Raw genomic sequence first — 17,342 nt, 5'->3', positions numbered from 1 at the left:
CATCTCCAAAAATAACTCAAAGTTTATTTTAATTTCGTTTGACTCCATTTCTAGCGTAACTCTCAAGTAAAAATTTTTTATGATGTCCCCTGACAATAGCGCATCTTGCCACATTGTATGCAGTTTAAACACAGAATTTAGTTGTAGGGAACATGCTTGGAATAACCCACGGTTATGTGTGTTCGTACTAAAAACAACATTTTTAAGGTAAAAGACAAATTTGCACACAAATGCTGGATGGAAAGATGGAACGATGGAAGGATGAAAGGAACGGATTGTGTATGTCAGAGTGGAGCACTTGCACATTTGCGTTCACAAACGTTCGTTCTTGCCACACAAAAGCTGCTAAACTATGTTTTGGGAATTGTGAGTTGCAATTTAAACTTGCAACAATCCCACCAGCAAGGAAGCACGAAAGAATTTCGTTAAAGTTGACCAAGAAGTTGCCTTTTCGCCTTTTTAGATATGTCAGACCACCAATCGCTGGCGGCAGAAGAGGAATCTCATTAAAGTTATTTATAAGATACAATGTTACTTGCATCTAAACAAAAGTATGAGCAACTTTGACTTCAACAAATTGCTTCGAACAGAAATTGTTGCTGATTTGGGATTTTCATAACTTAAAGAACTTTTGAAGTACACAAGTGAAGAGTTAGTAGATTTTTGGTTCAATTTGAGAATTTAATTTAATTTTGGATATTTTGTTTCTAATTAATTTCTTAGCACATCCTTCTGGTATCTCTTAATACTGGTATCTCACAATTTCTGATGAAGTAAATAAGTTGACTTTAATAGAATTATATTTATAACGTATAAATAAAAGCTTCATTTTTTTAAAATAACTATTAGAAACTCTTCCTTAGTATTTCTATTGAAATGACAAATTACTTCAAATCCATTTGAGCTGGTTGGCACCAAAATATCACACAATGATATCACAGAAAGACATCATAGGAAGACACCACACAAGAACATCATAAAAAGACATCACAGAAAGATACCAGAAAATCATCACAGAAAGACAACACACAAGGACATCATAAAAAGACACCACAGAAAGACACCACACCTTTCGATTCAATGAGAGCCTAATACAGGTATTGAATGTGTTTTCTGGCACCCGCAGGGTACTAGTAGATATGATGGGTGTAAGTTTCACTTTGCAATTCACGGAATCTGCAGATATCATGGTCCTTTATTCTTATCTTTAAAAGGTGGCAGTTAATTCAAGCAGATCCAGTTAAGACTCCAGTGATTAATCTGAGTTCAGATATATTTAGATAAAGAAACTTTTGATTTTAATTATTGACTCAAATCAACTACTTGAAACTTTTTAGCTTTAAGCCTCTAGTGTCCACCCAATCCTTCTCAAGTAGCTTAAATTCTCTGTTTCTAAGTATTTCCTTAGTTTGGCAGGTGACTTTAAATTAAATTGGTTAGAACAATCTAATATATCAGTTAGCAGCAACGAATAAAGTAACACCTGAAAGATGATCAAGGAGGATATCCCGCATGGAGGCTCCAATGAAGGAAGCTTGTACAGCTTCTAACCAATTTAAATTTGGAAGTTTAAGATTGGAGAGATTTTTAGATGTTTGGCTATTTCGAATTTGTAATAATGCTAGAAATTTTATTGTACATTATATAACATAGATTTTAATAGCACTTCTGCTTCGAAAACTGTAACAGATATTCCCAGCAGAGCGCTTATTGTAAATCTGGGTTCTAGAATATCAACATCACATTTTGTTTTGCCTTCTTAGGGATCATCAAACATATATTTCAATAACATGGACTTCTGCTTCAGGAACTTCGATATAAATTTCATTTAGACCTGTCGAAGTCTATGATCGTTAGCACCATTTTTTGTTTCGTCTATTTCTGGATTATATAGATTTGTACAGATTATACAGATTTGAATAGTATGCAATTCTGCTTGAAAAATTGTGACCGATATTCCCAACGAAACAGTTACATTAAATCTGTCTCCTTTAACATCAGCAGCATATTGCCAGTGCACAAGTTTTACTCCATCGATGAAGCAAACATACGCGATGAGGGACTCTACAGAGAGTATACAGAGTGGAAGTATGAGGAGCTTCCACTTTGCATTCCATATTCATGATTCAATCAAAGGATGGAATGGTTTAGCTTAAGAAAGCCAATCATGTTGCTTGTCTCATATTAAAAGTTTGGTAATTATTACAACACCAAAGCATTATTTGATTATCTGTAGCAATGCATAACTACTTTCAGAAGTTGTTAAACAATGCACAACAACAACATCAACAATATCAGCCACATGCAATACTCATAAATAGTAAGATACATTCCAACCATCCTCATTAATTACCACACCAACGCCAACAACAACAACAGCAGCAACAGCAACAGCAACAGCAACCGAAATATCATTACAAAAATCGCAAAGCATAGCGGGAAGCGCCACAAAATACCCAGAAGTGATGTAGGTAACATATGTAGCAACATCATCTGCAACAACAACAACAACTACAATAACAGCAACAACAATAGTAGCAACACTAAGAACAACAAACGACGGGCAACAATGATTGCATTGCTCACAACTGACGTCAAACGCTTCTTTGCAGATGCAGCGATGCGCGTTTGTTGCTCATAAATTTTTGTTGCATGCAAGATTTGTTGTTTGGATGCTGTTGCTGTTGTTGTTGTTGGAAATTTTTCATTTCAAATTTTGGCGTTTCAATTGCTATTGTTAAACTCAATTTAAATGATAATTTGTTGCTGCATTTATTCCTGCCACTTTCATTGTGGCACGAATAATTGTTGTTGCAAACAGCAATCTGTACGCTACAAGCGTTTTGTTGTTAGTGTTAATTTCTGTTGCTAACATATCGTTAACAAAGCATAACATAATCAACAATTTATGCGTTACAACTGCAAAAAAAAAAATTAAATTTTTATGCAACATGTTGGTATGTTTTGCACTTCATATGGACGAAAATCTGTTTTCACTGATGTGGCAAGTGCGTCACATATTTCCACTTACTTCCACTTACTCCAAAAAAAATTGCTTCCATGTGAATTAGACAAGCAATGTTCCTAAAAGCATCCTAAGTGCTTTAATCCTTTTGTGTGGATTTCAAATGTGTTACACATTCATTGTCATAAATGCATATCCATATCCCGACATTCAGAGATGTACGGATGCGAACATCTGCCTACAATGAATTTGGTACAAGAAAGTGTTAGAGAGACCGAATTTCATGTCTTTAGAGATGCAGTGAAGGTATTATTATCTCCAAAAAAATGGAAGTAATATTCAATTTTTATTTTTCTTGTGTCACATTTCTTCTCTTTTGGTTATCTGTAATCCTATTTTGAACAGTACGTAGGAATTACCTAGGTAGACAGGGGATGAATTTGAAGTGCTAAGACCTCTTCCGTATATTATCAATAAGCCATAAGCATATAAATATAATGTTGTGTAAACCGTGTGTAGCTGTCTGTGAGCGTCGAGTAGTGACAATTCATAAAACATGGATCCATTACTTCACACCTGATGTGAAAAATAAGCCACAGAATTGGTGGAGCTCAGGAGTAGTGCTCGGAAGTAGTGTTCGTAGTACGACCACGAACTCAACAATCGGCTGGAAAAGTTTTAGCTTTCGTATTTTGGGATTTAATGGAGAATCAGTTTTACACATGGTAGCAACTTCAGGCTTAGTAGATGATTAGGAAATAAATCATTCTCCCAACAAACAGAATTAAAGCTTTATAAGTCTTTTATCAAGCCTATATGATTTGGAGGCTTGACTCTAAACTTGACTATAATATCATTCATTCATTAGAAAGAAGAAAAAGCTTTAGGAGAAGTAATGTTTGTTATTATTAAAGATTGAAGTTGTAGTCCATACTTCTGGATTGGTACGTACCAAAGTAAAGTAAAGTACTTACTTTAGACTAAAAAATATAACAAATAATTACTTAGTTTCGAAAACTATTACCGATATTGATAATAGAGTCCATTATTTAGTATCAAAAATTATTACCAATATTCCAAAGATAAATAATTTTCCATCTTACTATCAAAGTAGTTGTCTTGGTGTCTTGCTTCATTGTCGATATCTTTATGGTTCACTGACTTCAAAATTCATTTGCAACACATCAAGTGTATCGGAAGAGAGAATTTAGTGAAACTAAAATGAAACACAATTGAAATATCTCATAGATATTATGCAAAAAATTAAGTAAATAAATTGAATTTTAAGTGAAATTGATTCATTTAGAGTAAATAAATTAAATTTTTTTTTACGGTACTTAAAGTCCGTACCATTTCCTTCAAGAGAACTAATATTTTTTCCAATTTTTTGCACCATAAAACGAAAGTGAAGACAGCTTCCCAATAGTCACAAAAAATACTTTTTAGATACGGATATTTTCAAATTCATTCCGCTCAACTATTTTGAAATTGTAATTTGCATGTATCTTCATTTTTCCAACTGGCTGACGTCGAATTCACACCGTACAGTAGTTCCAATAAATTAAATTCACCTCAAATACCCAACGGTACCAACAGTGAACAGCTCTTCCCTGCCAACAGTGGCTTATGGTGCAACAACAGTTCATTCAACGTCGATAGCAACATGTTGTATCTGTTGTTTGTTATCAGCAATTTTAACTTGTACTTCTTTTTTTCAACTACTACTGCCACACTGAACAACATAAGCAGCTCCTCTACAACTTCCGTAGGCTCCAAGCAAAATAAATGAATCATTTTTCTTATTTGTTTTGGTGTTACTTTTGACGCAATGCCACTGATCTGAAGTGCTAAGACAAGCACTTTTTTGGACCTACCGCATTTTTATTTAGATATACAAAAACAATTCTTTTTATTTTTAAGTTTGTTCCATTTAGTGATTCTGCTAGAAACGATATAAGATTTAGGAATGCATTTATAACAACTTTTCCTTTCATCCAGGTTGGTTCACGCGGGTATATGAAATATTCACTGATGAGGTAGTCGTATAAAGGTCACTCCATTTTTTTTTCATAATAAGTTTCGATTCTCGATCACCTGAAATACACTAACGAGCTTATCATAATCAGTACCCCTCAAAATCTCCTCAGTTCCTGTGTCCAGATTTTATATAGAAATGATAGCTTAATAGCCATAGCAGAAAATTATCCTTAAAGGCAATTGCTTAGAATATGTGATCCTTAGAGAATTTCAGAAGAAAGTTCACTGAAAGCTTCAAAAAGAAAGCATAGAGGTAAACATGTCTCCGGTGGAGTAATCAAGTTCAGAAAGCATTAACCGAATTTGATGTACGAGATTGGCGAAGGCGCGCACGCAGCAGAGACGCTTCGAAAGCCATCTGCATTATGCTGAAAATTGGTAACGGGTTCTTATGGCCAAATAAGTAAGTAAGTTCACTCTAGAATCAGGAATCAAGTTCAGTCCCTCAAAAGTTGTGATTACAAACAACATTATTTGATTTTTTGACAAAACCGATTATATGTACCATAGATACATAAATCGGTAGATACATATATTCGGTAGCATAGAGGTAGTTTCCAAAAATTATTATGACTTTCTTTTTGTTTTAGTAATTGTGAGCCATTTTTGGCGGTGGTGCTCAACATTGTTATCAAAATCCTCACGGCTGTCACTTAGTTAAGGGCTACAAGTGTCCAGAACAAACATTTCCTGTTGAAGTCACCAAGAATTATAAAAGATATGAGAATAAAACTACATTGACTAGTCATCGTAGTCGATAATCAAAAATAGATCGAATGTCAATGTTTTAGGATGTAAAAGCAACTTTAATGATCGATACACTGAAGCTATTCTTGTAACCTTTTTGGATTGACTAAATGCTAAAAATTGTCCGAAAACCAACCATTAGAAGTTGTTTAGTGCATCTGCTTTCATTGTTCAAAAAATCATCCAATCAAAAAACCAAAGAAGGAATTTTTGCGACATCTAATCTATTCAGTTGATTAAGCTAGCACTGACTATTAGCTGACCTTAAAAATCTTTTCGTGGAAAATAATTTTCAATAAGTGACAGGATGATGGGTGCCATAGAGGGATGATTTGCAAATCTTCCGGAAAACCGGTATGGGATCGATGAATAGGATAGTCGTTAGAATAATGGTATTGTAGTTAGAAGATTTTACTGAAAAACAAACCCATATTTTCTACTCAAAATCAGTATTCTTATTTCCGATTCGCGATTAATGAGTAGTTCACTATAACAGTTTCACTAATGGTATAACCAGGAGCTTCAGTAGACCCAATAAGGCAATGACTCTTGGCCAAAATATTATAAAAAATTTTGTGTTTGTTACACACGGGTATTAAAACGGGTATTTGTCTCTTGCTCTCCCTTTCAAGCTACGCCCATTAGTACCTGTGACATATATTTCGTAAATGTAAGTATAGAATTATTAATAGAAAATTTATTATCAGAACATATGTTAAAAGGGTCTTAGTTAGTTTCTGTTCTGTTAGTATATACAGTATTACAGTATATATACAGTATATTATTAGTATATATATCTACAGGCAATGTTTGAGCTGAAAAAATGCAATATAAATCCTTGGGTAAATCCTTGGTTTGGCCTAAATTTTCAAATGGGATCGTTTAAGTCAACATTCAAGTGTTACGCACATTCTAAGATGAAACCGGAAAAAGTAGTTTTTCTTTCAAAATGGCAGTTCCCAGCAAAATCCTTCAATGGCGTTTGTGTGAAATTGCTTCCTTCATGCAAATGTCTTAGGTGTGTAACTAGGAAATCGTAGCCAGTGAAATATACTGTGCCACACCACATAAAATCATGAATGGAAATTGTTTGTTAAAAGAAAGCCCGAGTTTATCTCTTCCCTGTACGTGTATGGGAAGCTAAATACTAGATGTAGTGGTATTAGTAAGTGGCACTTCAATTGCATGGAGACACAAACATAAACATCAATCCTTAACTGGCTGGCATTCACACAAAGCGGGAAAACTGTTCTGCTTTTGAATACTCAGAAGAAAATTTGCCATGTCGAAGAATGTTGATGAGTTCGTCAAAGTCCAAATGGAACACAAAAGCCAATCAAAAAATGACGACGCTGGTTTGCGGATGAAAATGTAATTGAATGTTCAAATTAATAAATACCATAACGGCATGCAGATTGCATACGATTCACTTATAATCGGTCACAAATAATCAGTGGACTTAAGACTAAATTCTTTAATGGTGAATACTCGTGGACTATAATGAGTGGGCGGCTTGAATGACATCATTAGTGCAATGAATATGAATAGTTGACAGGGAAGCGATGCGGTCAATGTGTGACTAAAAAATTCTAATCACGTTTTTGTTCTTTGACATAAAATTTTTATGTTTATTTTGTATCATCGTGCGAATAAAAAAATCTACTGTAATATCATGGATAAACACATTGTTAGGCATTGTCACTTTTAGTTCCGCATGAAGAGATTATAACAGTCAGCGGAAAGAACTTTGTGAACTTCTGAAAGTAATGTGGTTTTATTGATGCGCCTATTTATTTTATTTGTGTTTACTGTGAATAGGAATTATAGCAGAAAAGAAAGAAATTGGCACATTTCAGAAATTGTCAGAAATATGTGGTTTCAGTGCTCAGTACGGAATACGTTGATAAGGTGTGGATGAGAACTAAATTGAGTTTTCCAAATTTTCAAAAAGTTTTTAATTAATCTCTAGTTTCCTTCAAACTATTCCTTCTTTGACATTATGTACCTAAGACACTGATGTTTCTATTTTGAGAAACAGAATTGTATCGTTTCTTTGGTTGGGTCTTAAGCTTATTCTAAGGTACGCATATATGTCATCTTTATGTCATTTGAGATATATTATCACTTGAGTTTTTAAGTTTAGAGTATAGAAAACAATCGCAGGATATCATGTCTAAAAATAGAGTTGTTACGACTTTATAATGATTTTTTCTCTCGCAACAAAATATTTTTTAGAACAATAAATTTTTGGAACAAATTTTTGTGCCACTGATTTCATGTCCAAAGAATTCACAGCAATTCTATTTCTTCAGCAACCTCTCTAATAGGCATTCTTTTTTCGTTTATAAGCAAACTTTGTTAACAAAAATTTCGGGAATACAATGTTTGAAGGACAGAGCGCTTGTGGCACTACAGCGATTTTTTGTCTCACAAGGAACTATTTCTTGGAACAATAAATTTTTGGAACACATTTTTGTGCCACTGATTTCATGTCCAAAGAATTCACAGCAATTATATTTCTTCAGCAACCTCTCTAATAGGCATTCTTTTTTCGTTTATAAGCAAACTTTGTTAACAAAAATTTCAAGAGTCCAATGTTTAAAGAATAGATCGTTTCTGGCACTACAGCGATTTTTTGCCTCGCAAGGAACTATGTTTTGGAACAATAAATTTTTTGATACACATTTTTTGATGCTCATGTCATATACAAAATATTCACGGCATTGCTATTTCTTCAGTATCGTCTCCGATACTTCCTGTCTAAAGAATAGGGTGATTGCTGTATTACTGTAATTTTGTGTCTCGAAACGAACTCTGTCGTTTGTTTCTTGCTGCTTGTTTTATGTCCAAACTTTTCAACGTATTCTTATTTCTTCAGTAACCTCTATTACCCACTACAACGTACTCTCCCAGAAAAATTTGCCTAATGCTGAGAGCGTTGGGTATCTGGATGCTGTATTTACAGTATCTGGGTTGCTGGCTGTTTAGTTAGACAGACAAGTGAATAGTGCTAAGTAAGTAGTACTCTTATGCTACTTAAAGCACTTCCTATTAATTTTAATAAGACTATAAAAAGAATTTTATTTAGCTTATTTGGATTGAGTAATTATTGCTCTTGGCAGCAATAACTAGTTAATATTTAGAATATCATGGAACTTGTCATTAAATGTGACTCATCGCACATTTCGAATACTTTTAAAGTAATTTTGATAAGCTTGTTCGAATATGCTTTGCAATAAATTGTACATATTTTGTTAAATATTAATTCACAAAACACGAGGAGCAGCATAATTGTCCGCATAAATACAAATTCTTGCTTAACTCCACAATAAAACTTCAGGTGTGACAAATCGCATAATTTTCAGATTAATTCATTTCACCAAAACTTGAAAATGTATTAGAAGGGTTTGCCGAAATATAATTATGAGCACTTCCATTCGGAGACATCTATTGCTTAATGTGATGTCCTCAAAGCTGCCTGTGTTAAGTCAATTATGTTAACTGTTGAGAATATATACTCGTTTATAATGACAATATTTAATCGAATTATCATTGTTAAACTATTTGGCTTTTTCAGATAAAACAAAAGATAGTAGAACCGATAAGTCTACTTTCGTTGTTTTGATCAGGCCTTGTCGGAAAATGCCACCACTAAAACATCGATGCAGTGGAACAATACACTATTAGTATTCCAGTAACTATTTTATTAACAGAACGTCTTGGAGCCACTCGTCAATTTCGGCGATCAAGTGCCATTCCCCACCCCCCGAATACCACTACAGAATACTCACGGGCCACACAAGAAACAACTAACAGCACAAATTGTTTCAGCCAAGCATGTACTACTACGATTTTTGTTACAGAACCAACTTCATTAAATTTCTTTACAGTTCTGCCTATAATGCAGTCATATAAGTAGATTATGTTGACATTAATCTCTTCGTATACAATATTACTAATACAGAACTATCTTTTTTGGTATGGGACTATTATAAAATTATTAATGGTTACTAAAGAATCTATATAGAAAAATGGAAACCCTTAAGGTTTATATATGATGCTTTGGATGATAGCTTTATTTATTTGTCACTGAAACAATGCTACTAAATCAGCTACACGAATGGGGTAACCTTTTATACTCTCTGCTTTCTCCAATAATTATTGGCGATTATGTGCTTACTCTACAACATAAAACGAAGAAAGTTTTTTAGTCTCATGTCGGTCTCTTTCCTTTTTCAGAGTGTTGTATACTGATCAATCAAATCAGAGGGTAATCTGTATTTCATGACCTTATAACTTGTATTATTATTTATACCATACTTCATTAGACACTTAAGGATACAACAAATGATTTCAATCTATCTATATTCTGTGACAGTTGTCTAAGCTCCATAAACGATTCGCCAGTGCTACTGTTTATTGTTCTTCGGCATTTTGTAGTGGGCTTGTCTCTACGCCTAGTTCCTTGGGGGTTCCACGTTAGCGCTGTGTGCGGTATGTCATCATATGGTTTACTCAGTGTATATTCTATCCACCTATATTTTTGTTTTATGGATTTCAATATTTATGGATGTTTGGCTGGTTTGCTTCCAGAGTTTTTCATTTGATATCATTCTCGACCACCACATCTTTACTATGTTTCATAAACAGTGGTTGATGAAAGTTTGTGGTTTAGCCAGTATACTCATAAATAAAAATAAAATTGTAAATAAGAATGTTAAGAACAATAATGAGAAATAAATACTAAAGCTATCTCAATGACAACTAAAGTTACGCAGAGCAGTGAAGACTGTAATCACTTGAAAACTGTTCCAAGTAAAAAAATGAAATAAATTTAAAATACATCAAATGTTTACTTAAAGGACCTACAGACACATATCCTGCATAAAAGTCGCATTTACGGTGTTGTGTGAGATTTGTGTTTTGTATTTGGACTCCAAAAATTGAAAATAAAAGACTTCACCTCGCAACGCATGAGTTTCCAAATCCAACCCGATAAGAGGCAAACAGCTCTCAAAGGCAAACAAATAACCAAAAAACGATGAAAAATGATTGCAATAAAAAGAAAAACTTAAATGAAAAAGATTCCTTTTGTGGCTAAAAACCAAGTTTCCAATAGATTGGGAATACATTCGCTTGAAACTTTTTATTCCCTTAACCACAGATGGGGCTAATGTTTACATATTTTCTGCGATAAAAGTAGAATTTTTACGCTGACATATTTTGCTCTCAAATGTTTGCTAAACTTCCGTTTAACTTTTATTTTGACTCTTCGATACAACTTAACAAAAACAAAAACGAAAACACGACAGAAATGAAATACTATATAGAACTTAATGTCTTTACAGATAAAAAATTTGTTTGGTTCGAATAAATCCTATGCGGTATTCCAAAATAACACGAATTCTGAAAAAGAAATTTATAAGTCGTGAAAAAAATTTGGGATGTTTTCAGTAAGAAAACAATAAATAAAATTATTTTCAAAAAATTAGAATAAATTTTAAAACATATTGAGAAGATCTCCATCTAACCTCCCAAACAATAAATAATAGTTCTTTATACCTTGACATACAAAGAAGATATGCTATGATACTGGATTTATTCTGTAATGACTTTTGTTGTGGTTCTGCGGATAAGTAGGAAACTGCGCTCCAACTCTTGTATATCATGTGACCGCCTTTACTTACGAGAACATCTAAAATGTTCAGGTCTATGTTTCTTACCTAACTGCAGCTGTCATCCTGCTTATACAATTGTCAGGTTTTCTTCATCTATACCTAATGGTGGTGGCTGCCTTTTCAGCGTTGTACGTACTTCTAGTCTATAGAGGTACAAGACCGCTACCCCAACCTAACCTAACCTATCAATGAAAAACTATATCTTTGTTCTCAAAATAGAACAACTTGGTCTTTAAAACAACACCAAAGCCAATACAGAATGCTTCTAGAAGCTGAAGATGCACTTATACCAGAAGAAGAAGAAAATGATCTTGAGAAACATTCTTTTATCCTCCTTTAACCCACAACCTTTAGCCTAGTCTTTAAAAATAGTTCTAGACGGTCGCTATGGCTGGTTATAAAAGATTTTACCGTAAGTTGAATTGCTATAACTAATACTCCTAGCGGTAAACTGCAATCCCGAACTCGAATATAGAGTAAAGTTGTTGATACGCCTTGAATGCTGATTCATCGTCATGCCTACCAATAAGACAAGGTTCTATTAGTACGGCAATTATGGTATGTTGGACAGTGAGTAGCAAGCAAAATTAATTAGTTGATCTGCCTTTTCTAATTGTGGCCCGATCTTTTCATATATGTGGTTTGGTAAGTGTATTTTCATGCCATGTTTGATCCGACATTATAGGTAAATACCCATATATATGGCAACAAACTGCAAAAATTATAAGAGGTTGTTGATTTCAAGCAATTTCAATAGATTTTAGTTTTGGATCTCGTTATTAACTTACATTTGTATAACAAAAATTTAATCAAATATGCATTTCCGAATTTTATATATTAAACTTCTAAATTATAATTTTTAAAAAAATCAGTTAAATTTTTTTCTTTTTATCTATTCTTTATTTCTGAAATCTAAATAGAAACAGAATGTCTATTAAAGAGGTTGTACGTAAGGCTTTTGGTTTTCATAAGAACACAACAAAAAGACATAAAAAGTCAAAGTAAGTAGTCATATCATATATGCAATATAGTATTGATATTTATCGATTTTAAATCACATTCCATCTATAGAAAAGTCAAAACGGATTTGTCTAATAATATCAAATCTTTCCGTATTCTTAATGTTGAAGACCCAAAGGCTGATTTACCTACTAAACAGGATTTATTATTATTCATTGATTGGATCAAAAATTTTGAGATATGGAAGCGTAGAATTAAAGATATGCGTAATTTGGATATTACGCTATTTGCAGATCCTGGAAACACAGAACAAATGTTAATATCTCAATACAAGAAAATGTTGAAGACACTTGAGATCTTTGATGATATGATGAATGATTTTAGCATTGGTATGTCTTGGTTCAGTGCTGTTGAGTCCTTAGGTGCTGGTATAGATGAATTGTGTATGTTCCAATTTAATTTTAATCATTATCTATACTGTATACTCGTTTCTTGTAAATTATTTATGGGTTATTTAGGGTTTGACTTGGAGGATATAAGAGAATTCAGTAATAAAGTTAGAGACGCTTGGTTTCATATCAGTAATGAAATTATCAACTTACTACATCTCCGATCAGTTGTTACAATGAAATCCAATCATAATCCTAGCACAGAAAACTTTTATAGAAAAAAGTAGAAGAATATACAGAAATAACATGATTTTTAAGGAAAAGGATTACTTAGAAGACTTTCCTATTCATTGAAAATGAATCCCACGAGCATCAGTCATACGTTTTATAACACTCTTATAGTCAGTCCTTTATTTCTAAATAAATTTTTGTATATATGTGATAATAAATGAACTTTTTCTTAATTCGCGTTTTTTGTCTACTAATGAATATAACCTGGGTCCTCCACTACACAAGAATTAAAACTTATTGCTCTTGCGATACATCCGGTATCGTATGTACTTGATGATACTTGATACTAATAAAACTTCAAGTGTTATATGATACGCTGTAATGATATCATTACAAATGATTAATTTCGTCAAGAATCACATGTTTTCAAAAAGAAATCAATCCCAATTGAAAAAAATAAATAAGAAATTTGCAGTTTTTTAATATTTTACCTTAAAGGTGTACATTCTTAGCACACTGAGCAACTTTCTTGATTTCCTATTATTAAGGTTCAGCTATGTATGTTACATTAGCCTAGATGTTATATAAGTGATCTCCTTTACCCAGGACTTTTTGGTTTTTTCGATAGCAATATTCCTTAATAATAGTTTCAAGAATAGGTCAGTTTCCCAGTTTAACTATTTCGTTAGCCCTGCTACTTTTTTGAATTTTAATGTACGACAGAGTCCATATTAAGCATAATTCGGAAAGGTTGTTGATCTCACAAAGTACTACTATATAATTCTAACTAAGATTTGAACGTAACATCAGTGAGTTCATGGATATATATAGCTGTCTGGGTATTGAAGTGTATTCGTTTATATAAGAAATCCTATGATTGCTATAACCTGTGTCTGATAGAAACCAAAACAGTCAAACAATGGACGGCAAGTGTTAAGCCTAAGTCTTCGAAAAAGATTCCAAGAACAGAAAGGACTTAAGTTTCTCCAAATAAATATAAATAAAAGGTGGCTTCAGGTTATATATAGGTTATAAGTTATGTGTTTGACCTCTCCAGCAAAGATTTAGAAATATGTTGTCAAACTTATCACATTCTTATTATAAATTCTTATTATAAAGTTTTAAGAATGAGTTGTGACAACAATTAGATACTATATATTTAATATCGTTATTATATATGCAGTGAAAAAGTGAAGGTCTCGAAGCAGCTTGAAACGAAAACATAAAAGTGACCCTCCTCGAAGTAATGCGAATGCAGTGCATAAAGCATTCCACATTATCACCACGAAAAAAAGGTCATAGGTATATATTATCATATATATCATTATATCATATATATAAATAAAATATATCTTGTTAATCTTAAGTGGTCTTATCATAAGTTATAGTAACTTTTATTAAAAAGGAATAAAAAAATATATGAACAAAAAACAAATATCCTTCAGGGATAATAATGTTCATGCCTCTTACATCGAAGACGGTTGTAACGAATACTTGAATCTCTCCGATAAAACTATTTTCTTTAATATCTGAAACTATCTATTTAAGAAAAAAATTAGTACTGACACAAGAATAATTTACTAATAAGAACGTACTTCTGCCTGTGTGTGTTTGTCTAACACCACGTATTACCTGCTGAAGCCTGGTGTTCTTTTTATTACCTCTAGCCGATTGCTCTGTTTTCGATTTGGATTGAGTTGCATTTTCATCAACATCAGCATTTTCATCTCTAACAACTGACCTAAGACGTAGTAGGGTGACTAACCCCGTACTGATGTGAATCCAAGCGCTAGTAAGATTGTTATTCATTTCCGTTATGTCGTCTAAACTAAGACCTGAATTATACATATGAATAAATACGGACATACGTATTTATTCATTTATTTATTATATTTCCTAAACTATGTAGGAAATATAATGGTTTAAATTATATAAAATCGAAAACTTACGCACTCCACCAGAAGCGGCAGCTAAAGTCGCTACAGCATTAAACCAGGACATACCCATAAAGAAATCCTTCATCATATCATTAAACATATCACATAATTTTAAGAGTTTCTCGAATTGAGCTTTTAATTTTTGTTCCACATTTTCGGACTTTATTAATTTCATTAAGTTCATTGAGCACATATATTCAATTCTGTCTTTCCATTTCTGGAAGTCATTTGCCCACTGAACGAACTGTATTAAATCCACCTTTGTGGGCTTGCGTACCGAATATTTATCATTGGCAGCACGAGAAGCTTTGGCTTTGTTAAACAAAATCTGTTTTAATTTTCTGAAAGTCAAAATAAATTTTTATAAGACAACAGCATTATTTTTAGAGAAGTCTTTATACTTACGCGACATGTTCTTTTAGTAACATGGGACGCTCATGAACCCCAAATGACTGAGATTCTTTCTTCGGCGATGCCATTTCGTTTTTGAATTAAAGAAATTACAAAATATGCGAGGAAAATTTTTGTAATTGTGTTTGAAAATAAAATATTTGTTTTGATTTTTCTAAAATTTTTAAATTTTAATGTTTATATAGAGTCCATGTTTATGTGATTATACATTAATTTTAATTTTTAACAAGTATGGTTTATGAAGTCTACCTTTAGCTCTACGTTCTGTAAAGCTTAGCTGACTCGTTTTGCTTTTCGGAAAACTATCCTGTTTTGATACAGATCCTATCTCATTATACAATACAGATATAATACAGATCCGCTTATGGAGTTAGTGTCATCAATTACTTGTAGTGTGTGGTTAAACAAAACACACTGGGATCGCGTAAAAATATTTATTGAAAAGTTTCTGAGTTTGAAAAAAGTAGATCTTGACAGAAGCAGCACATGTATCACACTAAGATGAAGGGCAAGGTTAATCACCTGCAGCGGTAGCGAGGCCTGGACGCAGGTCACATCGATGGAAGCCACAAATGACTAATAGGGACCTTACCTCGAAGTAATACTAACGCTGTCCCGGGATAGGATAAGGTCTCTAGGAATGAGGGGGTGTGGCTTACTCCGTGCGAGTCGGGCATTCACTTTGCGGGGTGCCAGATTGTGGTCAGTGCGTAGGCATCCCATTTCTCCTTGCTGTAAAAAACAAAATAAAAAAATTCTCCTTTTTATGTACCAGTAACGATTTTCTATGATTTTGCTTTATATCATCAGTCTTCCATATTCTGAGGCCTTGTAAGTAAGTATATCTTCTACTGGAGGGTTTTTTGTGATTTTATTAAATCAATTCTATTTCATCATAGAAAATAAAAGATTTAGAAAAGATTTATCCTCTGTGTTTGCACCAACTAGAAGTGCAAGCCTGACGACAAGTACTTCTCCAGCTACTTCTTTACAAGAATACTTAGATTTCTCGTATCGGTGAGTATTTCTTTACCCTCGCTCGTGGGTACCGTTGCAGGCTTCATAACCTATCTCCCAATATTTTAACCACTAGCATCCTTACCTCTAAAATTTTGCTGGCTACAAGCGTTCTCAAGTTTACACATTATTTTTTGATGAGAGGCATCCGAATGCATTCATCACTCTCCATTATAACCGAATATAAGCTAATCTACTAACCGCACTTGCGCAATAACTCCACCCCTTAACCTATCGCACCTTCCAACTATACCATGCCCATGTCTTTCAACTTAGACTTCTAAGTACAAAACCTCTTCATCTCATCTCTCTACCTTAATTACTGCAATAAGATTTCTCACATTGTCCTCTGAGTCAGTGGGCTGCTGATGATTTTCACCTACAAAAAAAAAATATTTAACAAAATGTTTAAGAATCAAGATTCGAGATTAAAGATTTAAGATTTGATTGATTTAGATTAAAGATCTTAATTTTATATATGTCAAGTATTGTTGTTGTGATTTGAGTTTGTGCTATTGCGCACTTTTACTCTTTTGTGGCTGAGGGGGGGCTTATCTCTGCCCCACACTAAACTTTAACTATACTAGAATCATTATCATTTATTTATCTTCTAACTGATGACGGACCGTAGATCAGTAGATCAAGTATTGTTGATCTATACAAAAACAATTTGACAATTTTGACAGTAATTATTAATTATAAAGATATACATACTGTAATCAATAGAATTTCTATATATAATTATATATAATTATATTGTTAAATAAATGTAGATATATATATTATTTATTTAAAATTGTTCCCTTATAAAAATATTTACAGTGTATTCTGCTAGTTTACAGGCTAACATTATCATACTTAACGAAATATGAGTACTGTTAAATTTCTGTAATAACACCCAACAGTAACGAAATAAAATCGAAACAGTGGAGCATTTGAGTGCAAATGTCTGAGTTTGAGCTAATCTAAA

At 33.0% G+C, this 17,342-nt stretch overlaps 3 protein-coding genes across 5 annotated transcripts in view; 2 read left to right on the top strand and 1 right to left on the bottom strand.

Annotated features, from left to right (window-relative positions):
- Positions 1–17,342, top strand: part of LOC119679639 (SH3 and multiple ankyrin repeat domains protein 1) — a 358,803-nt gene that overhangs the window by 58,301 nt on the left and 283,160 nt on the right. The gene's annotated exons all lie outside the window — the stretch shown is intronic.
- On the top strand, positions 12,312–13,213 carry LOC119679644. Its single transcript, XM_038092112.1, has 3 exons — positions 12,312–12,428; positions 12,499–12,830; positions 12,906–13,213. The coding sequence occupies exons 1-3, from the start codon at positions 12,355–12,357 to the stop codon at positions 13,061–13,063; spliced, it is 564 nt and encodes a 187-aa protein (XP_037948040.1). The 5' UTR covers positions 12,312–12,354; the 3' UTR covers positions 13,064–13,213.
- On the bottom strand, positions 14,361–15,473 carry LOC119679643. Its single transcript, XM_038092111.1, has 4 exons — positions 15,350–15,473; positions 14,957–15,285; positions 14,603–14,842; positions 14,361–14,546 (listed from the first exon to the last, which is right to left on the bottom strand). Exons 1-4 carry the CDS (start codon positions 15,421–15,423, stop codon positions 14,530–14,532), a joined length of 660 nt encoding a protein of 219 aa, XP_037948039.1. The 5' UTR covers positions 15,424–15,473; the 3' UTR covers positions 14,361–14,529.

The sequence above is a fragment of the Teleopsis dalmanni genome, chromosome 2, assembly GCF_002237135.1.
Source record: "Teleopsis dalmanni isolate 2A chromosome 2, ASM223713v2, whole genome shotgun sequence".
Classification (NCBI taxonomy): Eukaryota; Metazoa; Arthropoda; class Insecta; order Diptera; family Diopsidae; genus Teleopsis; species Teleopsis dalmanni.
This window is presented reverse-complemented; position numbering and strand designations above follow the sequence as displayed.